Source organism: Coenobita brevimanus, chromosome 72, assembly GCF_032717465.1.
Source record: "Coenobita brevimanus isolate Jiangsu-jjx chromosome 72, ASM3271746v2, whole genome shotgun sequence".
NCBI classification, from domain to species: Eukaryota; Metazoa; Arthropoda; class Malacostraca; order Decapoda; family Coenobitidae; genus Coenobita; species Coenobita brevimanus.
This window is the reverse complement of record NC_137025.1, coordinates 21,523,533-21,549,515: the sequence shown is the minus strand read 5'-3', so window position 1 is coordinate 21,549,515 and position 25,983 is coordinate 21,523,533. Positions and strand designations below refer to the sequence as shown.

The 25,983-nt window shown below is 39.4% G+C and overlaps 1 protein-coding gene across 1 annotated transcript in view; it reads right to left on the bottom strand.

Moving 5' to 3' along the window:
• Tnpo-SR (transportin 3) overlaps positions 1-25,983 on the bottom strand; it is a 453,809-nt gene that overhangs the window by 86,851 nt on the left and 340,975 nt on the right. The window contains exons 14-15 of the mRNA XM_080278214.1: positions 1,354-1,565; positions 1,005-1,098 (exon numbers count right to left, since the gene is read on the bottom strand). Coding sequence (XP_080134340.1) covers positions 1,005-1,098; positions 1,354-1,565 — 306 coding nt within the window. The remainder of the gene's footprint in view (positions 1-1,004; positions 1,099-1,353; positions 1,566-25,983) is intronic.

Below are 25,983 nucleotides of genomic sequence, written 5' to 3'. Positions count from 1 at the left end.
TTTACAGTGCAGCAGGCAACCCAAGGATAACAAACAAGTCAAAACATGATCATCCCCCTCATTCAACTCTGTGTAAAATTCTCATTGTGTAAAATTATAATTTAATTGGGCTGTCCATAATTAGGTATAAACATTACTGTTTTATTTGTTTTATGGTACACTTTGAAAAAACCCACCTTTGACTGTTCTTTTTTTGGGGGGAGGGGGGGTTATTTTGTGGGGTGGGGGAAATGTGAGTTGGGCTTTTTCAAATAAAGTGTTTTTTTTTTGCCAACCCTGAAGCTTCCTCTTGTCTTGATTGATATGAGTATACATTTCAGGTTCATATTACAAAAGATAAATAAATGAGAGGTCATGCCCCGGTATGAGATGGTTGCACATGCAATCAACTGACAATATGATCGATGAAAACTTATACCCAGTTTTGGGTTAATGATAGCAAAAATTACTTACACGATTTTTCTCGACAGCCTAGAACAATAATCCCATGCTGACACATGCCACTTACGTACGCAGGCTGACTGTAATAAATCTGGGTCAAGATGGCGACCAAGTTTTTATATGTGCATCGAACACCAATGCTATCGCAAAATAACAGTGCAGGTGCACAACGACTAGTGCAGTGGGCGATATTAAGCAGGGGTAAGAGAACTCTTTGTGTGAGTGCAAAATACTGAAACTTCTGACTTTCAAAACACCGCACTGCTCTCCCCCAGCCTCCATGGGGCCCTTGGTGACAATTCAAACCAGCCTAGGGCATACATCATGTGGGTTGCAGAATTATTTTTTGAAATTTTAGGCTATGTGGCACTGACCTTCTCCCTATCCTCACAGGACTCATGCTAAATCTACCTCAGTATGTGATATGTTTTCGCTTGATGTAACTTCTTCACATACCGGGGCATGACTGTATACTACAGATGCAAATCAGTCAGAATTTGTGAGATGACAATACAAAAACAACACATGCTGAGAGTCTAGTACACATCCTGGCTTGAACTAACCTTGTGGTCAAGCATGCAAGCCTGCAGTCCACACTCCAGGATCGTGTTGACGGCTGCACACTGCAGGAACGGCACCGGAGCTCGCTGTAGGAACCTGAGGGTATGAGACACTGGTCATCTTCATGCTAACAGCATCATCATATATCTCTTGTAAGCTGATCATCTTAGATTTCACAAAGAACGAGAGATGAATGACTAATTTCTTTCAGCATTCTGTAAACAACAGCAACATTGATGATAATGATGATATGATGATGATGATGATGATGATGATGATGATGATGACAAAGCAATAAGCAATAACAATGACAACAATGAAACTAAAAAAGGCAACATGTCTACTGCTCACCTGGCACAGAGCCTGAACCAGTCGTCAACAGTGTCTGGGTGATCCCTGAACCCATTAGGCTGCGTGAGGATGATGAAGGTGGGCTGCGTGAATGCTTCCAGCATGGCTAGCAGTCCACCCACACATCCAGCCTCGCTGGCATACTCGTCCACCAGGATGCTGCCCAGGTACAAGAAGCAGCTGTGTCCGTGGTTGGCATACAGACCCACAATCTGAATGGCACAAATGTGGCATAATACAATACACCATACAATACACCACTAACACCTACAAGCTGAATAAAAGAAACATGACAACAGAATACTTATTACAAAGAAAGCATCCTGTTTTCCCATATACAGGAAGCAGCTATGGCCATGAATGGAACACAGACACAATATTTGTATTAGAAAATATCACATGATGCAATACACCATAACTAAGACCATATAAGGAACACCTAAACTGCTTTACTTTCTCAGTTAACCCCTTAACTGCAGGACATCACTTTCGTGACGCTTGGGAGGAAGGGATCATACCGCGGGGCGACACTTTTGTGATTCTGTGTTATTTTGAATTTGCCCGGGCTTTCAAGTGGTGGCTTGTATCATCTATCAGTACTGCTAATGTCCAACACTAGTCAGCACTCCTAATCTCATCTGTACTCCCATCCATTGTTGACAATTTAGCCATTTCTCCCCGTTCTTGACTCCCCTCCCTACCTCCCCTCCATTACCCTATCCTCTCGCCTGCCTGGCCGTGCTATGCTAAGTAAATCTTCCCTGGAATTTTTCACTGATTTCATCCATTGAAATAAGCCCTATGCCCTATTCTTATACCAAATAATATATACAAGAAAGAAATACGGTAAGTGAGAGTGCCATACACCTAGAATTGGCTAATTATCACCTGACAACACCTCACATGCACTCGTTAGCTAATTTTCGCTGTTTATTTCCCCTTGAAATATGCCGTATAATCTATTTTCGTAATAAAAAAAAATATAAGAAAGGAAGGGAGAAGCCTAAGTGATATTTACATTCACCTGGAACTACCTAATTTATTATGTATTGTCTTGGTTTCCTGACAATCATTTCATTGCTATATATTAGCATGTCTCATGGGGCTGAAGTTGATAGTATTGCACTCACCCTAGCCAGGCAGCAGGAGGCCACCACTATCAGTTCACTGTTGTCTTTGAAAGTGGGAGTATGTCTGATTACCTCCTGCTAACTTCCGCCACTTTTTATCCCCATGCAAAGGGCCCTGTGACCTTTACCCCCTACTAAACCTCGTGTGGAAAGAGGTAAAGGGCTGACAATAATATTGATAGAGAGTGACTACGATCTTTTTATTGAGTAAAACAGTGTAAGTGGAATTGTAAATAATGTGTAAACAGCAAGTGAAAGTAATGAATGTAAATATAAGTGAACAGTGGAAAATAGTTTTATAAGTTACTTCAAGTGACAGTGCATAACACAGTGTAAATAAAATAGAAATGTAAATAATGTAAATAAAATAGAGAACTTAAATAGAAATGTAAATGAGTAGTATTATAAGAATACGAGTATATAAACTAGGAGTAATGAAAGTGAAAGTTTCACTCTAGCATGTATGAATACTATGAGTTATGAGAGTGAAGGTGAAAGTGACATTCACTCTCAATGCTAGTATACAGGATGAGAAAGTGAATGCTACTTATGTTACTGAAAGAAATTGAATCCCTACAGTGACAATAAACTACTATTACTGAAGGAAGCTTATGGATAAAGACTGTAGATATATATAAGTGTTATATAGTAACAGAAATATAAACTGTGAGTGTTTTTATGAATAATAGACAACACCAGCGGCGAACGATCGGAAGTGGGATGGTCATACACCCTCGTAATTTTCATTGCTTTCACAGTGTTTTTTTTTTTTTTGGAGTATGGATTCCAAACTATCTGAGAATCATAGAATAGTGCTTCTAGAGATAATATCAGGCTGTGGTAATCTAATTACGAGTTGTCGGGAAGTGTAAAGTGGAGACCTCGTTACCCAACTTCAGAGGTCTCCACCAGTCCTACGGTACTTGAAGAAGGCTCAACAAACACCCAAGGAGAAAGCTGAAGGTATGTGCCATAAGTATATGTGATTTTATTATTCTAGGACTAATAACTGATTTTTGGCAAATATTTTTAGAGAGTCTGTCGGAGCGCGAATATGCCCGCGGGAGCCGCAAGTCAAAGCAAAACAAGCCCGCGGTTTAAGGGTTAACCAAGCTGGATATTCAGAAACACAAATGGCAGAATACTTGACGAACTTACATCCCTGAATCACGAGCAACGATTCACCAACACTTTGCTGGTGGCTGTGGCAATGTATGCTACAGGATAAACTTTCTTGAGACAGTACAGGTAAGCCCTTAATTCACACGATTTCGGTGATCCACGAATTTTTCATACAATAATTAAAACAAAATTATAGTATTCAAATAAATAATTTTAATATACAAGATAAATAAATAAAATATAAAAATGCCTACCTGCTGCCCATGTGCATACATATATGTGTGTGTGTGTGTGTGTGTGTGTGGGAGGTCGGTCTACCACGCACCACACAGTCAGTTTGAATCCGACGGTCAAACCATGCATGACTTGCGAATCGTTATTTGTGGCTTATTTTTCTGCCTTCCAGTGATTGCTTGCCTTGTCTGCCAACATGGGGCCTAAGCATAGTGCTAGTGATGCATGTGGTAACACACCAAAACGGACTCATAAGTGATGTTGCTGACAGAGAAAGTTAAAGTGTTGGACAAACTTAAGGGAGGAATGTCGGTGACAATCCTCTGTCAGGACGATTCCCCGTCATTTATTTACATACGAGTTTATTTATCAAGTACAGTACACTAGTTTTTTACTTATATGAGTTATAAAATCTCCCTGCAAATTAGTTATTAAAGTATTAAATAATCAATAACAAGTATAATTATAGAATGACAGGGAATCATCCATGTTTTGATGGTGAATTGACTTCATGGTGAATTGTCTCTGAACCGTGTGTTTGTGGTGAGTCAACTGTTCTTACAATAAAGAAGACAGAATGTAGCATACAGGAGTCAGTGAGGCCTAGTGCAGCAGACTGTGCTAAAGTGTCTTCACCAACGCCTGTGAACTGGCTTGGAACTGTATGTTTCGGGTGAATGAGTCAACTGTTTGGACAATAAAGAAGGCAGAATGAAGCATATGGGAGCCAGTGAGGGTTTGTGCACCAGACTGTTGAAGTGTCTCCACCTACGCTTGTGCTTGTCAGGTTTCAGTGTTAAATTTCTTACATTTTTGTTGTTTTTCATACTTTATGCTAGTTTATAAGGTGTATGAAGTGCATAAACAGTATTATTCAGATGTAATATACTTAGTAGACATGCGTAATTATGTGCACACAAGGGCAGAATGTATACATGAATTTACCACATACGCGAAGCGTCTGGGAACGTAACCCTCGCGTGAATTAAGGTCTTACCTGTAATATGAATCATACAACAAAAGAGCACAGGAAGGAAGAAAGGAAAGACCTCTAGTAATATGAATTATACAACAAGAGAGCACAGGAAGGAAGAAAGGAAGTAAGGACCTTTAGTAAAATGAATCATACAACAAAAGAGTACTGGAGGGAAGGAAGGAAGGACCTCTCTAATGTGCAGGAAGGGATGAGATATACAAAAGGAAAGACACAATGATGGCTGAAATGATTCGAAATACTGTACTACCTACCCACTCAGTACCTTAAATGTATTGGTGAATACTGTCATCACTACCTATGTTATTATCGGCCGCCTTTACAAGGCAAAGCGACAATGCTTTTGCCTGCCTGTGTGTTCTTACATAATTGTACCTTTACAGAATGAGTCAAGCTCGTACTGTCCAGTGTCATAAACCATTTTCATCATATGTCTCCTTAAATTTATGATTTGTTTTGGCACACACTATTTCATTTGCTAGAGCATTCCAATAATCAATTGCCTTATTTGGGAAACTAAATTTCCTTATGTCTTTATTGCCTCTCTTTTTATGCATTTATTTGCAGTGTCCTCTTGCCGATGCTTCCCCATAGGTTACATATTCATTTATGTCTATTTTCTCCCTCCCTGATATGCATTTATATGGCATAATCAGGTCTCCTCTTTTCCTTCTCTCCTGTAGTGTTGATAGATCAGTTTTTCTAGTCTTTCTTCACAGCTTAGATCCCTTAAGCTTGGTACCCATCTTGTAGCAGCCCTTTGAACTATTTCAATCTTATCTGTGTGTTTCTTTAGATGAGGATTCCAGACTACTGATGCATACTCCATGGTTGTTCTCATGAAAGATGTTATTACTGTATCTTTCTCAGCATGGCTTCATTATGTATGTGAATGCTATTCTCATATTTGCAAGCAGGGTCTACAAATTCTGTACCTGTTCACTTATGTGGTCAGCAGGAGATAGTTTGTTATTGATAATCACACCTAGGTCCTTCTCTCTTTCTGATATGTGTAGGGTTTTACTTCATAACTTATACTCCCAATCTGGCCTTTTCCGACTTTTACCAAAATTGATTACATGACATTTGTCTACATTGAATTCCATTTCCTATGTATTACTCCATTCATGAAGTTTATTTAATTCTTCTTGTAGCTCTTTACAAGAGTCTGTGTTAGTAATTCTCCTTTGTATTTTTGCATCATCAGCAAACATATTTAAATAGCTTTCATTTCCAATATTACTATCAGTGTCATTTATATATACTAAAAACATAATTGATGCCAGCACTGAGCCCTGTGGAACTCCACTTATCATTTCTCTCCATGATGAGCAATTTCCCTGTAGTACTGTTCTCATTTCCCTTTTCTGAGAAATTCTTGCATCCAACAGTAGACTTTGCCTTGGATTCCTCTTTGATGGTACAATTTCCATAAAAGTCTTTGATGTGGTATTTTGTCAGATGCTTTCTTGAAATCTAGATAGATACTGCCCACCCATCCTTCTCTTTTCTGTAATGTGTCTGCAACTCTGTCACAGTAGTTTAACAGATTAGTAACACATGATTTTCCCTTTCTGAAACCAAACTGCCTTTCTGTTACCATACTGTGTTCTTGTAGATGGTTTACACAAACTTTTCTTATCAACTTATCCAGTATATTACTTACAACACTGGTTAGTGAAACTGGACGGCAGTTGAGTGGATTTTGTCTATTCCCTTTCTTGAATAAGGGAACAACATTTGCTTTCTTCCAAATATCAGGTAGTTTACCTTGACCCAAGGATTCCTTGAATATTAAAGATAATGGTTTACTTAACTCCTTTGCACATTCATGTAGCACCCAACATGAATTTCGTCTGGACCATTTGCTTTTCCTTTGTCTGCTTTACTTAACTCCTCCTGTATTCCTTTTTCTGATATTTGTATATCTGGTAATATGTGTGGGCATGCATATTCCATATCATCCCTCTCAAAATTATTTTCTTCTGTAAAGACTGATTGGAAATTCTTATTTAGTGATTTACAAATATCCTTCTCTTGTGCACAGAGGATCCTTTCATCCTTAACCCCTAGGGTACGCAATTCTCCAGCCTCCACTGCCCTCCAGGACACAAAAACAGGCCTATTTTTTAACTTTTTCAAAGTTATAAGGTTTATGCCCAATTTATAGAGTTTGAATTTACACACCCGAAAATGCAAACCCCACCCTCCTAGACCCAATAGTTACCAAGCTATGGCCCGTCAAAGTTTATAATAGTTACCCGTCACAGCCTAAGCGAGAAAGAAAATACGCCGCACGCACCTGTTTTGTTCACAAAAATACGTACAAAAATCACCAAAATCATTTTTTTTTTGTGTGTATTGATGTTATAAACCATTGTAATGTGCTCAGAAAAAAATAAAATGGTGACAAACCCCCCCAATAAATATGATAAATAGTAAAAATTATCCTCCCCTTCTCTCCCCTCCCCATACCTCCAATCCCCTCCCTCCCCTTCCCTTCCCTCCCGTCCTCTTTCCTCCCCTCCCTCACCTAACTTCCCCTCCCCCCTCCCCTCCCCGCTGAGCTGTCAAATCTAGCTAGGGAAAATGGTCATGAACTCCCCAATAAAAATGATAAATTGTAAAAATTATCCTCCCCTCCCCATACCTCCAGTCCCCTCCCTCCCCTCCCCTCCTCTTTCCTCCCTTCCCTTCCCTCCCCTCTGCCTAATCTCCCCTCTTCCCTTTCCCCTCCCTCCTCCACTTCCCTCCAAGCTGTCAAGTCTAGCTAGTTTTCATTTCATTTCTTTTCGTTTTTGAAGACTCCAACATGCTTGCATGCGTCAGCATAAAATAAAATTTCTCTTACTTTGGTCTCAACAAAGCACCTAACATCAGGTTCATCTACCCTCAAAAAAACATTGATTTCTAGCCCTGCCAATATTAAACCATCAACATTAGTATATGCCACCTTCCAATTATTTTTGATGTTTTTTATACCCCCTTTTCTCCTTCTCCCCGCCGGTACCATTTCCTTAACCTCTTAAACGCGGATCGTCTCGTTTGCGACGCTCAGCAAAAAGGACATAACGGCGGAGCGTCGCATTTGCGATTCTAGTAAATTTTGAATAACCGCGGGCAAGCAGGCTCCAGCTGGTATTGTCTACCAGTACCACCACCCTCTCGCTACAACTAGCATACTTTACCTTTGTACTACTGACCTCAGTTGTTGCCAAATATCGCGTTTTCCCCCCGTCCCCCCCCCCACCACGGCCCGGCCAGCCTGGCTGTGATACATGGCAGCGCTCTGAGCGCTCAGAACTGTAAATCTGCGCTCTCCTCTCACAAGCAGTTTATGCTACTAGGAAACGCTTGTTTCCCCAGTTGTAACACTAGCTTTTTTTCTCACGGTTTGCCCCTGTTTAGCGTCAGTTTACTGCAGGCTTTCAAAGTGACATTATGGCGAGTTCTAGCTCTTCCCAGTCAGTGCAAGCGGCCGACAGGAACGAGAATAATGTGGCGGGCGTAAGGCAGAATAAAAAGCGCGCCGTGGTGATCTTTTGGGAAGTAATATGATTGAAAATAATGTAGTATACATGTTTTTAGCTGTGAAAATGGAAATGTTTGTTGAGTGACGGGAAGACCGCCGCCACAGTGCATGTCGGCTGTACGCTCCGTTGATTTTAGCCTTATTTTCAGTGCTTATTGTACAAATACGGATTCCTAACTACCTTTACGTTGTAGTATAAAGTTTACTGTGACAGAATGAGGCTGTGGTAGAGGGGAAACTGGGTTGCTGGAGGTGTGAAAGTGAAGATTTGGTTACCCAACTTTGCAAGTCTCCACAAGTCCTTGGGTAGTCGACGAAGGCTCAACACCTGTCTCTGGAGAAAGCTGAATGTAAGTACTATCTGCCATACCAAGTACAGTATAATTTTCTAGGGTTAATCTCTGATTTTTGGCGAATATTTTCCTACAGGTACTCAGACCGCGATACAACCCCGCCACTCGGGGGGGGGAACGACTGTACACGGCCGCGTTTAAGGGGTTAATTTCTGATCCATGACTCTCCAATAAAACACTGTCTTCTCTTCCTCCGTTCTCTGCTCGTATTTTACTTTTGCTTCCTTTACTAACTTCTTTATTTTAGCTCTTTCTTCCTCATTTGCATCTCTCCTTATCCAAACATTTTTTAACCCTTCCTTGTCGGATAATTTCCATGATCTACTGATAATTTCATTTACTGTTGCCTGAGACTTAAACTTTACCTTCAGTAGCCTCGCCCCTCCTTCCTCGTACTTTCCAAACCTGAACACCTCCTGAATCTCTTCTTGAGCTTCGTTGTTTTCCTCCATGATTACTGATATTATTTCTTTAACCTTACTCAGTTCTTCTCTTTCTGATCTTATTGTCATATGTTTTTCTTTAACTCCTGAAATTATTACACATTTTTTCTAATCTGCTACATCCCTAACTAAAGATTCTCTACTTCTCAGCACCCTAACCACTTCTCTCTCCACCTTTTCCTTGCTTTGTTGTTCTATAATTTCTCTCAAATTTACATTTCCCTTTTCCTGAATTTTCTTCCACCCCTTTTATTGCTCCTTGATTTCTTTAATGTGCTCGTCCTGTATTCTTGATTTGGATTCATACTCATCTAGTTTGCTTTTCATCCTCTCTTTCTTCTTCCAACCTCTTAGTCCCCCTCTTCAGCTGTTTTATTTCATTAGAGGCTGATTCATTGCTCACTTTTATTTCAGTAACTTCTCTTTCTTGGTCGTCACTACATGTACAATTTTTTTCCAGTTTATTTCGCAGACTTTTGATCTTGTTTTCCTGCTCTATGGTCCGTTCCTGTAACTCTTTAATTACTACCCATACCTTTTTTATCTCCTGGACATTCCTCTCCGCTGTTTTCTCTACACCTGCCATTCTTGTTTGGTTCTACTTAATACTTCCATTTGCCACATCCTCTTCAGAAAAGCCCTCAAAGTCTCTCTCGCCACTTGTAAACATTGCACCGTCCCCTTCCGCCATGAATCAACCAGATGGAGACTTTCTATTTTCACTATATCTTGTTGTTTTTATGACCGAAACTGCGATTTTTTAAGTACTGTCCGACGGGACCACCACTCACACACTCATTAACCCCTTAAACGCGGATAGTCGCGTTTGCGACGCTCGGAGAAAAGGACATAATGGCGGATCGTCGCGTTTGCGATTCTAGTAAATTTTGAACAACCGCGGGCAAGCAGGCTCCAGCTGGTATTGTCTATCAGTACCACCACCCTCTAGCTACAACTAGCATACTTTACCTTTGTACTACTGACCTCAGTTGTTGCCAAATATCGCGTTTTCCCCCCGTCCCCCCCCCACCACGGCCCGGCCAGCCTGGCTGTGATACATGGCAGCGCTCTGAGCGCTCAGAACTGTAAATCTGCGCTCTCCTCTCACAAGCAGTTTATGCTACTAGGAAACGTTTGTTTCCCCAGTTGTAACACTAGCTTTTTTTCTCACGGTTTGCCCCTGTTTAGCGTCAGTTTACTGCAGGCTTTCAAAGTGACATTATGGCGAGTTCTAGCTCTTCCCAGTCAGTGCAAGCGGCCGACAGGAACGATAAGTGGCGGGCGTAAGGCAGAATAAAAAGCGCGCCGTGGTGATCTTTTGGGAAGTAATATGATTGAAAATAATGTAGTATACATGTTTTTAGCTGTGAAAATGGAAATGTTTGTTGAGTGAAGGGAAGACCGCCGCCACAGTGCATGTCGGCTGTACGCTCCGTTGATTTTAGCCTTATTTTCAGTGCTTATTGTACAAATACGGAAACCTAACTACCTTTACGTTGTAGTATAAAGTTTACTGTGACAGAATGAGGCTGTGGTAGAGGGGGAAACCGGGTTGCTGGAGGTGTGAAAGTGAAGATTTGGTTACCCAACTTTGCAAGTCTCCACAAGTCCTTGGGTAGTCCACGAAGGCTCAACACCTGTCTCTGGAGAAAGCTGAATGTAAGTACTATCTGCCATACCAAGTATAATGTTCTAGGGTTAATCTCTGATTTTTGGCGAATATTTTCCTACAGGTACTCAGACCGCGATACAACCCCGCCACTCGGGGGGAAACGACTGTACACGGCCGCGTTTAAGGGGTTAACATAATCACAAATAGGCTGATCTTCTTTTCGTCGCTGATTCAGCAATTATTTCCCCACGATCCAGGAAGAGCTCCGTCTCTGTCAATGACCTGTGTGTGTGTGTGTAATTCACCGGGTCGATCAGGATCACTTGATGGTCGTGATCGTCAGCTTTTACCCTCCTGGAAGGGAGCTGAGAGCTCATATAGTCCAATCTAAGGGCAAGGCTGTAACCTTCACACACACACACACCCATCCCCTTGCTCAAGGGGGACAGTAACCACCCACTTTGTTAGTGAAACTTTTCGCAACCTGGATGAAGTGAGAATGCCTGTCTGCCAGATGGCAAGAGAGAATGTTACCACTGAGCCAGCAGGCGGTGTTCTTACCTTACCTAATTGTTCTTACCTAATTGTATCTTTACAGGAATAAGTCAAGCTTGTACTATCCCGTGTCTTAAACCATATTTATCATACATATCCTTAAATTTGTGAATTGTTTTGGCACACACTATTTCATTCGGTAGTGCATTCCACTGATCAATTGCTCTGTTTGGGAAACTGAATTTCCTCACGTCTTTATCACCTCTCTTCTTATGCAGTGTCCTCTTGCTGATGTTTCCCCATATGTTAAGTAATCGTTTATGTCTATTTTCTCCTTCCCTGATATCCATTTATATAGCATTATCATGTCACCTCTTTTTCTTCTCTCCTGTAGTGTTGGTAAATTCAGTTTATTTAGTATTTCTTAGAAGCTTAGATCCTTTAAGCTTGGTATCCATCTTGTAGCAGCCCTTTGAACTTTTTCAATCTTGTCTATGTGTTTTTTGAGGTGAGGACTCCAGACTACTGATGCATACTCCAGGGTTGGTCTGATGAATGATGTTATTATCCTTCTTTGCATGTCTTCATTTATGTATGTGAATGCTATTCTCATATTTGCAAGCAGTGTATACATGTTCCGTACCTTTTCACTGATGTGGTTAGCCGGAGATAGTCTGTTATTGATAATCACACCTAGGTCCTTCTCTCTTTCTGATGTGTATAGGGTTTTACTTCCTAACGAATAATCCCAATCAGGTCTTTTTCCACTTTTACCAAACTTGATTACATGACACTTGTCCACATTGAATTCCATTTGCCATGTATTACTCCATTCATGAAGTTTATTTAATTCTTCTTGTAGCTCTTTACAAGAGTCTGTTACTAATTCTCCTTTGTATTTTTGCATCATCTGCAAACATATTTAGATAGCTTTCATTTCCAATGTTACTGTCTATATCATTTATATACACTAAACACATGATTAGTGCCAGCACTAAGCCCTGTGGTACTCCACTAGTCACTTCTTTCCATGATGAGTAGTTTCCCTTTAGTCTATCTATCTATCTATTGCCAGACGCCTCAATCCAGTTTGGAGTGGCCACAAACAAATCGCCTCCAAGTCGTCCTGTCCCCCGCCATTTCACTGCCCTGCTCCCAACTCACACCCCCCTCTCTCATATACCTCTCCACCCCATCCCTCCATCTCATCCTCGGCCTCCCCCTCCCTCTTCCCCCCTCCACCTCACTCACACACACTCTCTTCGTCAGTCTTTCACCCTCCATCCTCTCCACATGGCCAAACCATCTCAGTGTGTTCCTCATAACACTTCCTATCACATCCACATCAACACCACAACGCTCCTTTATATCCTCATTCGTCAGCCTGTCTCTCCATGTGACTCCACATGCTCCTCTTAAATAACTCATTTCCACTGCTCTCACTCTTGACTTGTGTCCTTCCAAAAACGTCCAAGCTTCACTTCCGTACGTTAGAGTTGCTATCACAATACTGTCATGTAGTAACTTTTTCACTTCCATGCTCACTTCCCTGTTTCTTATCACTGCTTTCAAAGAACCAGCAACCTTTCTTCCCTGCTGTACCCTTTCAAGCACTTCATCCTCCAAACCTCCATCCTTACTCATCACACTACACAAGTACTTAAACGTACTCACATTTTCCAATTCCTCACCATCCAACCTCGCTGTCCATTCACTGACTTCACCTCTCTCAAAGACCATCACTTTACTCTTCCCTACATTCACCTCTAGATTCCATTTCTTACACACTCTCTCGAACTCATCCACCAAGCCTTGCAGCTCCCCTTCGTCTTCACTCAACAACACAGTATCATCTGCAAACAACAGTACAGGGAGTTTCCAAACACTATCTTCTCTCACCAGGGCCACTCCAACATCCACTACCCTACCTTGTACCTCTTTTATTACCCCATCCATGTACAGATTGAACAACCATGGAGACATGACACATCCCTGTTTCAAACCAACTTTCAAAGAGAAAAATTCACTTAGTTCACCATCCACACGCACTGCAGCCTTCGCACCATCGTACATACTCTTCACAGCATTCAACAACTTCCCATCTACTCCATATATTCTTAACACTTAGTACTTTTCTCATTTCTCTTTTTATGAGAAAATTTTGCATCCAACAAAACAGTTTGCCTCGAATTCCTCCTTGATGGTACAGTTTCCATAAAAGTCTTTGGTGTGGTACTGTATGAAATGCTTTCTTGAAATCTAAATAGATACTGTCCACCCATCCTTTTCTTTCCCTTATTGTCTGTTACTCTGTCATAGTACCTCAACAGATTAGTAACACATGATTTTCCGTTTCTGAAACCAAACTGCCTTTCTGTTATCACATTGTGTTCTAGATGATTTCTTATAAGCTTTTTTAATACCTTGCTTACAACACTGGTCAGTGATACTGGTCAGTAGTTGAGTGGAGTTTGTCTATTCCCTTTCTTGAATAAGGGGATAATATTTGCTTTCTTCCAAATATCAGGTAGTTTACCTTGACTCAAGGATTTCTTGAAAATTAAAAATAATGGTTTACTTAACTCCTTTGCACATTTTCGTAAAACCCATGATGAAATTTCATCAGGACCATTTGCTTTTCCTCTGTCTAATTTACTTAACTCCTCCTGTATTACTTTTTCTGATATTTGTATATCTGGTACAGTAGAAGTCCGAATTTTCGGCATCTATGGGACCAGGCAAGTGCCGAAATATCAAAATTGCCGAATTATCGAAAACCCTACCCACTCAGTACCTTATATGTTTCGGTGAACACTATCATCATTACTCACATCATTACAAATGTGTTTGGAGAGAGTACTGTATACTGTTTGATACTGTACAATACTGTAATGAATACAGTACTATACATGAATATGAAAAATAAAGAAATTAGTGAACATACTGTATATAAATGTAATGATACAGTAGGCCTACAAGTTCACACGCACTTACCTAAACTTATAGTAGGTTCCTTATTTACATATGTACAATAGAAGGGGTTGATTGGAGTCTGCTACTGCTGGAAGAAGTCCCCAGCAGTAGAGGGTCCTGCAACAGGCTCTAAGGACTCTTCTCCCTGTTGCTGCGGCAGTAGAGCTTGAGGTTCAGAGACTGCTGTTGGTGATGGAGAGGAGGGAGCAGAGGAGCTTACGTTAAACTCATCCATAATCTGTTTCCTACTCATGCCAGCCTCTAATTTTTTCAACAACTCAATTTTCCGAGCAATAGTCAACATCTTATGTGTACGCTTCTTGCTAACACCAGTTAACTTTCCACACGTGGAGGCCATTTTCAAAGCACGCAGATGTTTATACTGTTCACAACACACGGCTGGTCCACTCAGGTGTTACAAAGCTCCTGTCTGATGTTACGGTGCTTACAGCACACTCGAATAGTAATTTCAGAGGTATTTCGGTACGAAGTTCACAAAGCACACAGAAGAATCAAGAGAAGTCGGCAGCAGCACGGCAACAACTCGGAAGAATGGCGGAAAAATGGCGAAACAGATTCTCTTTCCCATGCTAGACTCACTACATGTTTGTCCTCTCTTTATGCTATAGGAGAAAGAGCTAGCCTCTGAGCTTCATGGCAGTGGTAGACTCGTTCCATCACTTTCACTATCTCACTCACTAAGGCGGGTAAAGGCGGGTAGCTAGCTGGCGAGCCTCATGGAGAATTTCAAGACTGACGAAAAAAATTGGAGAATCTGCCGAACGATCGGAGATTTTCGTAAATGGGACTATTTCTCAAAACTGCCGAAATGTCAGATTTGCCGGGGATTTGGATGACGAAATATTGGACTTTTACTGTAGTATGTGTGGGCATGCATGTTCCACATAGTCCCTCTCAAAATTTTTTTCTTCTGTAAAAACTGATTGGAAATTCTTATTTAGTGCTCCACAAATATCTTTCTCTTGTGTATAGGTGATTCCCTCGTCCGTAATGGATTGTATTATATCTTTTACTTTGGTTTTGCTTCTGATGTAGCTGTAAAATAGCTTCAGTTGATCACTACTTTTATTTATGATATCCTCCTCAAACTGTTTTTGGGCTTCCCTCCTTATTCTTGTATAATCATTTCTTGCCTGTTTGTAATTATTATATGCCCTTTCACTATTGTGTCTTCTGCATCTATTCCACAACAAATCTCTTCTTTCTTTTGATTTTTTACATTCTGTATTAATCCATTTCTGTATTTTCTTATCTGCTTCTTTGTGCTGTGGGATGTACTTCTGGACTCCTATTTCATAAAGTTCAAAGAATTTTTTATATACAACATTTAAATCTTGTCCTCTAAGCTCATTTTCCCGATCAACTTCTAAGAAATACTTCTTTAGGTCATGATAATTTCCCTTTTTATAGTTTAGGCTCTTTTTGTAACTTTCATTGCTGTTAACTGTCATATGGTATCCTGAAGTTGCAATTTAGTACTGCATGGTCGCTTTTGCCGAGTGGAGGGTGATATATTAAACTGTCAGTATCATTTTCTTGCCTAGTAAATATGAGATCTAGCATTGAAGGAACATCGAGTCCTCTTTTTCTGGTGGTTTCCCTCACATGTTGCGTTAGGAAAAACTCTTGCACGCGATCCAGGAGTTTTTGGTCCCAACAGCTTTCTTGGCTTATTATATCTAGAGTATTTCAATTTATATTTGTATTAAAATCTCCAGTTAGTATAATTCTTTCCGATTTCTCTTCCATTTTATGTAGTAATGCTCTTAAACCCTGAATTGTACTCTCTGCCAGGTCCTCATATTCATCTTTTTCCCATGTGTTTGATCTGGGTGGCATGTACAAATTGGCTACAATTACTTTCCCTTCATATGTGTTGATCTCTACTGCAATCAGTTCTACTTGTGAGGGTATATCTAGTTTTATTTCATTGACTTTTAGATTTTTCTTAGTTAATATTATAATTCCTCCTCCTTTTTAAAGTTTCTATCTCTTCTCCATATATTATATTCCTCTAAGTTTAGTATGTCATTTGATATCCTTGGTGTTAATTTTGTTTCAGTTAGGCATATTATATGTGGTTCATTTTCTCTGACATAATCATTCATCTCTAATAATTTAGATACCATTCCATCCACATTTGAGTACATCAACTTAATCATCTTGTTTATATACTTGTCATGACATGGTTCTACTACCTTCCTCCTTTTTATTCCCTCCTGTTTATGTACCACTTTCGTACATGCAATCCTATTACGTACTTTGTAAAAAAAATGTGTTCTTCTCTTCTGATCTTCCCTCATTTTTTGTTTTTGCTTTCTCCCTCTTCTCTTTCAGTAATTCCAGTTCCTCTTGTGTTAGGCATCTTTTTATCCATACATTTTTGAACTCCTCTTTTTCCATAAGATTCTTTGCATTTTTTAGTATCTCCTCCACGGTGTTTACACTCTGGAAAGTTATCTTTAGAGGTCTGACTTGCTTTTCTCGTATTTCCCTAACCTTTTGTGTTCCTCAATGTCTTTACTACAGATTTCCTCTTATACTTCTTTCAATAGACTCATTACATTTGCCATCTCCTTTTTGTCTCTTGAGATCTTGTTTTATACTTCTTCCTCTTCTATACCAGTGATTACTATAGATTACACAAGTCAAGAGTGACAGCAGTGAAAATGAGTTATTTAAGAGGAGCCTGTGGAGTCACATGGAGAGACAGGCTGACAAATGAGGATATAAAGGAGCGTTGTGGTGTGGATGTGGATGTGATAGGAAGCGCTATGAGGAACACACTGAGGTGGTTTGGCCATGTGGAGAGGATGGAGGGTGAAAGACTGATGAAGAGAGTGTATGTGAGTGAGGTGGAGGGGGGAAGAGGGAGGGGGAGGCTGAGGATGAGATGGAGGGATGGGGTGGAGAGGTACATGAGAGAGGGGTGTGTGAGTTGGGAGCAGGGCAGTGAAATGGCGGGGACAGGGCGACGTGGGGGCGATTTGTTTGTGGCCACCCCAAACGGGATTGAGGCGTCAGGCAATAGATAGATAGATAGACTATAGATTTGTTGATATCTACTGAATCTCTGACTAACTTTGGATTGTTTTGGATTATTCTTTTCACTTCCTTTTTAATGCTTTTTTCTTCCACTCTTGTTTGTAAGTCTTTCTTTACTTTCACCATTTCAGCATACGTGGTTTCCACATTATTTTTTTAGCTTTGCACGGCTTCATTCACCTGTGTTATCTTCTCCTCAATATCACTGCTCTGGTCTATCAGACTGCTTACTTGCCTAATTGACTCTGTATCATTTTTGAACTCTTTCATAATACTCTCGTGGTTGACTACTGTACTTGCCATTTCACTCATTTTCCTCCTAAGTGTACTCACTTCCACTGTTAGTTCACATATAGTTGTGTCTTTCTTGTTGACCTCCCTTCCTAGTTTTTCTATTTCTTCCTTTTGCAAGTGCATCTGCTTCTTTATTTCATGAATCTCATTCTGGAAGGCCATCTCCAGTCTGTGTACATGCTCAACCAGTTTCTTGTGAGTCTCCATTTCAACCAGTTCTTGGTAGAAAACATCATCTTGCTTTCTACCTTTATCCCTTTTCTTTTCCAAATTTGCTTTACTAAAGTATGTGGTCATTTTGCAATACTAAAAGCACAGAGTACTTACATTCCCTGGGGCAGTTGTAGTCTAAACAATCAATCAGCTGATTGAGCGCATTCTTTCGCTATTCGGTTCTCTTTTCTGTTTGAACAAGTCTTGTTTAAACTGTTTTTTTTTTTTTTTTTTTTTTTTATAATAAAAAACCATTTAGTCTAACCTGGTACAGAGCTTGACTCATATAAAGATACTAATTTAGGTAATGCCACTGGCAGTGCTGGCTCGGTACGGAGCGCTGTTGGCCTTCGTCTGCACTCCTTGGTGTCTTGTGTGTGTGTGTGCGTGTTTATCTATTTGTAGTATACAGGAATTGAGCAATGCTCGTGTTGTCCTGTCTCCATATCCACATTTATCTAGTCTACTTTTACACACATGAATGTTTTTCTCCTGCACCACCTTTTCATCTAAGTCGTTCCAAATATTTATGTATTTACCTAATATACCTAATTGTGAGGGAAGGGGGGGTGAGTTGGGGGGAGAGTAGTCAAATGGTGGGTGACAGAGTGACTTGGAGGCGTTTTGTCTCCGGCCACCCTTTGCGCGATTAGAGCGTCAGGCTATAGATAGATAGATACATAGATAGTAAAAAACACGAAATGTGCTATGCTTGTGGGTTCCAGTCGCTGTTTCTCAGTAAGTCAAATTTAGCTTTAAACTCATTTAAGTTTTTAGACTGGATGATCTCTTTGTCCAAGATATTCCATAAGTCTATACTTCTGTAAGGAAAGCTATAATTCTTGATATCCTTCAAGCAGCTTGACTTTTTTAATTTCATTCCGCGTCCTCTTGTTGCTCTCTTATCTCATAAAAACAGATCTTCTTTGTCAAATTTATCTACTCCCACCATGGTTCTGAACACTGCAATCATGTCTCCCCTCTTTCTCCTTTCCTCTAAGGAAGGCAAATCTAGCTTTTCCAGTCTCTCTCTGTATGACAGATCTGTCAGCCTGGGGACCATCTTGGTTGCTGTTCTTTGTATTCTCTCAATCTTGTTTACATCTTTCTTTTTGTGTGGGGACCACACTACTGCTGCATATTCTAACCTGGGGCGGATCATGGCCACTATCAATTTTTTCATCATCTCCTCATCCATATAATGAAATGCTACTCTTATGTTAGTCAAGAGTTTATACGTCTCTCTAACTATCTTGTTAATGCGTTTTTCAGGTGACAAACTATTTTGGACCAGCACTCCCAAATCCTTCTCTTCTCTCATTTTTGTGATTAATTCATTACCCAACAAATAATTCAGCGATGGTCTCTTGGTACTTTTACCCATTTCCAACATTTTACGTTTTGTTACATTAAATTTCATTTCCCACGTCCGGCTCCAATCATGTATCCTATCCAGATCCTCCTGCAGTATTTTACAATCCTCCTCAACCTGTACCTTCCTCAAGATCTTTACATCATCAGCAAACAGACTTGCATAACTGTTCACTCCATCTACCATATCATTTACGTAAATCAGGAACATTACTGGCGTCAACACCGACCCTTGAGGGACTCCACTTGTTACTTCCCTCCATCCAGACATCCTATCCTTTATTACTGTCCTCATTTGTCTGTCTCTCAAAAAATCTCTCATCCATTCCAGAAGTTTCCCCTTCAGTCCTCCTGTATATTCTAATTTCCACATTAGTCTCCTATGAGGTACCTTGTCGAAGGCCTTCTCTAAGTCTAAGTACACACAATCCACCCAACCATCTCTCTCCTGTACCACGTCAATCACTCTTGAGTAAAAGCTCAACAAGTTGGAAACATATGACCTTCCACTTCTGAATCCAAACTGACATTCAGCCAAAATATTCATCTCTTCTCGATATTTTATCCATCTGTTTCTCACGATTCTCTCAAACAATTTTGTGACCATGCTGGTTAGAGACACTGGTCTATAATTCAGGGGTTCTTCCCTGTTACTTCCCTTATAAATTGGTACCACATTTGCCCTCTTCCATTCTTGTGGCACTTTCCCCCCTTCCAGAGAACAAACGATTAAACTGTGAATTTTATCCGCCAGTTGTTCTCTGCATTACTTCAGTACCCAATTAGAAATTCCATCAGGTCCTGGGGCTTTCCTTACACCTTGAGTTTCCAGTAATTTATACACTTCCTGTACCTCCACTGTTATATCTTTTATCACTGGTAAATTTCTAATCACTCCCTCCCCTTCCACAAACTCTTTTTCATTAGTGAAAACCAATTGAAAACATTTGTTCATTATTTCAGCTTGCATTGCTGCATCTTTATAGACCTCTCCTTTTACTTTCAGTTTGATGATTCCTTCCTTTTGTTTCAGTTTGCCATTAACAAATCTATAAAACAGTTTGGGTTCATCCTTGCATTTGTCTATTATACCTTTTTCAAAATTCGTTTCTTCTTCTCTGCATATTCTTGAGAATTCATTTCTAGTTCTTTTATATTCTTCCTTTGTTCTGTTGTTACCTCTCTTTCTCCAATGGTTCCACGCCTTATCTCTCTCTTTTTTGCTATCATACACCTTCTATTAAACCACTCCTTTTTCCTGTTTTCTTTCCCTCTTACTCTTGATACAAATTTTTCCACTCCTAAATTATAGAGGTCTAGAAAGATATCCCACTTCCTCTGTATCTCTCTTGTTTCTCTGAATTTTCTCCAATCTGCATTTTCAAAAATTTTTCTCAATCCTGTAAAATTTGCTTTCCCAAAGTTGTATCTTCCCTGTCTATGAAGTTCGTCTCTTGGCTCGATGTTCCCTATTATCATCTGGAACTCAATGACGACATGATCACTTTTCCTATAGGACAGAAATATTGCAATGATTCTATTACATCGGGTTCTTTGGCAAACAGTAAATCTAATCTTGCTGGTGTGTCCTCACCTCAGAACAGTGTCTCTTCTTTTACCCACTGCATTATTATTCATTATTATATTTAATAATATAGTGTCCCACGAATCCTCGCTGCCTCTTGAGTCCCATTCCTCCCAGTTCACCTCTTTACAGTTAAAGTCACCCACCAAAATTATGTTGTTGCTTTTCTCATTTATTTTTTTAAATAGCTAGCCATATCTGACAACATCTCCTGGTACTGATCATCATTCCATGGTCTCGTCTTAGGGGGAACATACACTACTGCCGTATCTCTCTTCCCATTCTGTCCAGTTTCTAATTTCATATATATCACTTCAGCCCTGCCTTCTCCCATTTCCACAGTATCTACATTTATGTTGTTCTTCACTGCCATCATCACTCCTCCTCAAGTTTTTTCTTTTCTGTCTCTTCTTCACAGTTTGTATTTACCATCTCCCAAATGGACATCAATATCTTCTCTTAATTTGGTCTCTACAAAGCACATGACATCAGGTTTATGTTCTCTCAAGAAATCATTTATTTCAAGCCTTGCCGATATTAAACCATCAACATTAGTATATACCACCTTCAAATTATTTTTTATGTTATTTATACCCTCTTCTCTCCTTCTCTCCCACTGTACCTCTTCCTCAAATTCTGATCTTTCATAGCCATCCCCCTTAGTTTCCTTCACTTCTATTTCCTTACATACCACTTCCTTACTTTCATATCCATCACTCTCCAAAAAGAAGTATTACATTCTTCCTCTGTCCTATCATTTTTTTCCTTTACTTGTTCCTTTAATGATTTTAAAACTTCTACTTCTTCTTCATTCAAATCTTTTCTTAGTGTGTGTGTGTGTGTGTGTGTGTGTGTTCCTCCCTAATTGTTCTTACCTAATTGTATCTTTACAGGAATGAGTGAAGCTCATACTGTCCTGTGAACGAAGCCATTTTTATAATACATATCCTTAAATTTATTAATAGTTTTGGTACCCACTGTTTCATTCACCAGTGAATTCCAGGGATCAATTGCCCTGTTTGGGAAACTGAATTTCCTTCCATCTTCATCGTTTCTCTTTTTATGCAGTTTTTTTGCAGTGTCCTTTTGCTAATGCTTCCTCGTGGGTTATATATCCATTTATGGCTATTTTTACTTTTCCTGAGATGCATTTATATAGCATAATCATGTCTCCTCTTTTCCTTCTCTCCTGTACTGTTGGAAGATTCAGTTTTTCTAGTCTTTCTTTGTAGCTTAGACCCCTTAAGCTTGGTACCCATCTTGTAGCTGCCCTTTTTCCATCTTATCTGTGTGTTTTTTGAGATGAAGACTATAGATTACTGATGCATACTCCAGGGTTGGTCTGATGAATGATGTCATCTTTCTCAGCATGTCTTCATTTATATATGTGAAAGCTATTCTCATATTAGCAAGCAGTGTATACATGTTACATACATTCTTACTTATGTGGTCAACTGGAGACAGTCTGTTACTGATAATCACTCCTAGGTCCTTCTCCGTTTCTGATATGTGTAGGGTTGATCTTCCTAACTTATAATCCCAATCTGGTCTTTCTCACTTCTAACAAACTTAATTACATGACAATTGTCCACATTAAATTCCACTTGCCATTTATTGCTCCATTCATGAAGAGTATTTAATTCTTCTTGTAGGTCTTTGCAAGAATCTGTGTTAGTAATTTTCCTTAGTATTTTTGCATCATCCAAAAACATATTTAGATAGCTTCCACTTCCAATGATACTGTCTATGTCATTTATAAATACAGTACTAAAAACATAATTGGTACCAGCACAGAGCCCTATGGAAATCTGCTAGTCACTTCCCTCCATGTTGAGTCATTTCCCCTTAGTACTGTTCTCATTTCCCTTTTTCTGAGAAAATCCTGCATCCAACAGTACAGGTTGCCTTGGATACCTCTTGATGGTACAGTTTCCATAAAAGTCTTTGGTGCAGTACTCTGTCAAATGCTTTCTTAAAATCTAAATAGATACTGTCTACTTGTCCTTCTCTTTTCTGTAGTATTTCTGTAACTCTACCATAGTAGCTTAACAGATTAGTAACACATGAGTTTCCCTTTCTAAAACCAAACTACCTTTGTTATTAGACTGTGTTCTAGATGATTTACCCAAACTTTTCTTATCAGCTTTTCTATTATCTTACAACACCGGTCAGTGTTACTGGTCAGCAGTTGAGTGGATTCTGTCAATTCCCGTTCTTGAAGAGGGGAACAATGTTTGCTTTCTTCCAAATATCAGGTACTTTACCTTGACCTAAGGATTCCTTGAATATTAAATATAATGGTCTGCTTAACTCTTCTGCACATTCATGTAACTCCCAACCTGAAATTTTGTCAGGACCACATGCTTTTCCTTCCAATTTATTTAACTCTTCCTGTACTTCTTTCCTGATATTTGTATATCTGGTAATACGTGTGGACATGCATGTTCCATATCATCTCTTTCAAAATTATTTTCTTTTGTAAAAACTGACTGGAAGTTTTTACTTAGTGCTTCACAAACACCTTTCTCGTGTGTATAGATGATCCCCTCATCTGCAATGGACTGTATTTTATCTTTAACTTTGGCTTTGCTTTGGATGTAGTTGTAAATATTTTAGGCTGATCACTACTTTTATTTATAATATCCTCCTCAAACTGTCTATGAGCCTCCCTCGTTACCTTTGTATAATCAGTTCTTGCCTGATTACAGTTGTTGTATGTTCTCTCACTACTGTCTCCTGTATCTATTCAATAGCAAGTCTCTTTTTTCTTCTGATTTTTTTTACATTATGTATTAAACCACTTCTTTATTTTCATTTCTGTTTCTTTGTGCTGAACGACATAATTTTGGACTCCTATTTCATAAAAACCACAGAATTTTCTATGTACAATATTTAAATCTTGTCCTCTAAGGTCCTTTTCCCAATCTATTCCTAAGTACTTCTTCAGGTCATCATAGTTACCCTTTTATAGTTTAGACTCTCTCTTGATGTAGTGCTGCCTACTTCTTCCCTAGCCTTTTATCATTCTTTTTCTGTGCCTGTCCTCCTCTCTTCCTATTTCTCCCATCTTTCTCGTCACTTCTTATTGCTTTTCTTTCCTTTCCAGGTGGCTTTACATGGAATGACAAGCCAAATGGTTTCCTGTAAGCCAAGAAACCATTTACAACGCTGGGTGGTAACCATATAACCAAACCATAAGTGCTCCCTACGTGTCAACAGGTGGGTTGGTGAAGGGTTAGTGCCCCTCCCCGTAAAACAAATAACTCAAAGTCAAACGGCCACCCCTTACAGGATTATGGCGTCTGGCAATAGATAGATAGATAGACTCTCTTTGTAACTCTCATTACTGGTAACTATGTCATATGCAATCCTGAAGTTGCAATTTAATATTGCATGGTCGTTTTTGCCGAATGGAGGGTGATTCAGTATACTGTAAATATCATTTTCTTGTGTTGTAAATATAAGATCTAGAACTGACGGAATCATCAAGTTCTATTTTTATGGTGTTTTCCTTTACATGCTGTGTTATGAAAATTTCTTGCACAAGATACAGAAGCTTTTGATCCCAACAGCTTTAATGGCTTCTTACATCTAGAGTAATCCAATATATATTTGTACTGAAATCTCCAGTTAATATAATTCTTTCAGATTTCTCTTGTATGTAGTAATGTTCTTAAACTCTGAACTGTACTTTCTGCCAGGTCTTCATATTTGCCTCTTTCCCAAGAGTTTGATTTGGGTGGCATGTATAAATCTGCCATAATCAATTTCCTATCAGATGTATTAATCTCCAATGCAGTTAGTTCTGTTTGTGGGAGTACATCTATTTTCATTTCTTTGACTTATAGATTTTTCTATGTTGAGATTATAATTCCTTCCTTTTTTCTTAAATTTCTGTCTCTTCTCCAAATACAGTATTGTATTCCTCTAAGTTTAGGGTATCATTTGATATCTCTGGGGTTAATTTTTTTTCAGCTGGGCAGATAATAACATAATATTATAGTTCCTCTTCTGTGGTACAGTGTTCAATCTCTAATAATTTAGACACCATTCCATCTGCATTTGAGTAAATCAATTTAATCATCATCTCTTACATACCTGCCATAACTTGAATCTACTACCTTCCTCCGTTTTATTCCCTGTTGGTTATGTACCACTTTTGTACCAGCAATCCAATTACTTTGTAAAAAAAAATTTTACTCTTCTCTTCCTCTGATCTTCCCTCATTCTTTGTTTTTGCCTCTTCTCTCTTCTCCTGTAGTATTCCCAATTCCTCTTGAGTTTGGCATCTTTATATCCATACTTTTTTAAATTCCTCTTTTTCCATGAGTTTGTATGTATTATTTAGTATTTCCTACACAGTGTTCACACTCTGCAAGGTTACTTTTAGGGACTTTGCCTTATTTCTCTCAAATTTCCTTAGCCTTTTGTGCTCCTCTATGTCTTTATCATAGATTTCCTCTGATACTTCCCTCAATATGCTCATTATATTTGCCATCTCCTTTTTCTCTCTCAAAATTTTGTTTTTTTATTTCTTCTTCATCTATGCGAGTGATTAATACAGATTTGTTGATATCTGCTAAGTCTCTGACCAGTTTTGGGTTGTTTCTGATGATTTCTTTCACTTCCTTTCTAATGCTTTTTTCTTCTACATTTGTTTCTTAGTCTTTCCTTACTTTCACCATTTCAGCATATGTAGTTTCCACATCATCTTTGTGACTGCATCACTTCTATCCACCTGGGTTATCTTCATTTCAGTATCACTGCTTTGGTCTACCAGACTGCTTGCTTGCCTAACTGTCTCTGTATCACTTCTGAACTCCTCCATAATACTCTCATGGTTGACAACTGTACTTGCCATTTCACTAATCTTCCTTCTAAGTGAACCCACCTCAACTGAGAGCTCATCTGTTGTTGTGTTTTTTGGTTTAATTCCTTTACTAATTTTTCATTTTCTCCCTTCTGCATGCACAATTGGAAAACAACCAATTCAGATAATTATAATGCCGAAGTGAAGTCCCCCCTCGGATCCTCGGATCATTGTCTGATACAAGCCACCAGTTCAACACCAATCACACCCTCCTGCTCTGAACCAGTTGTGGTGACTAAATGGTAGGGAGATAGGGCAGACTGGGAGGGTCTCCAAAATTTTTTCATGGATGTTCCTTGGACCTCCTTTTTCTCTCAAGATGCAAATTCCACATTGGGCCACA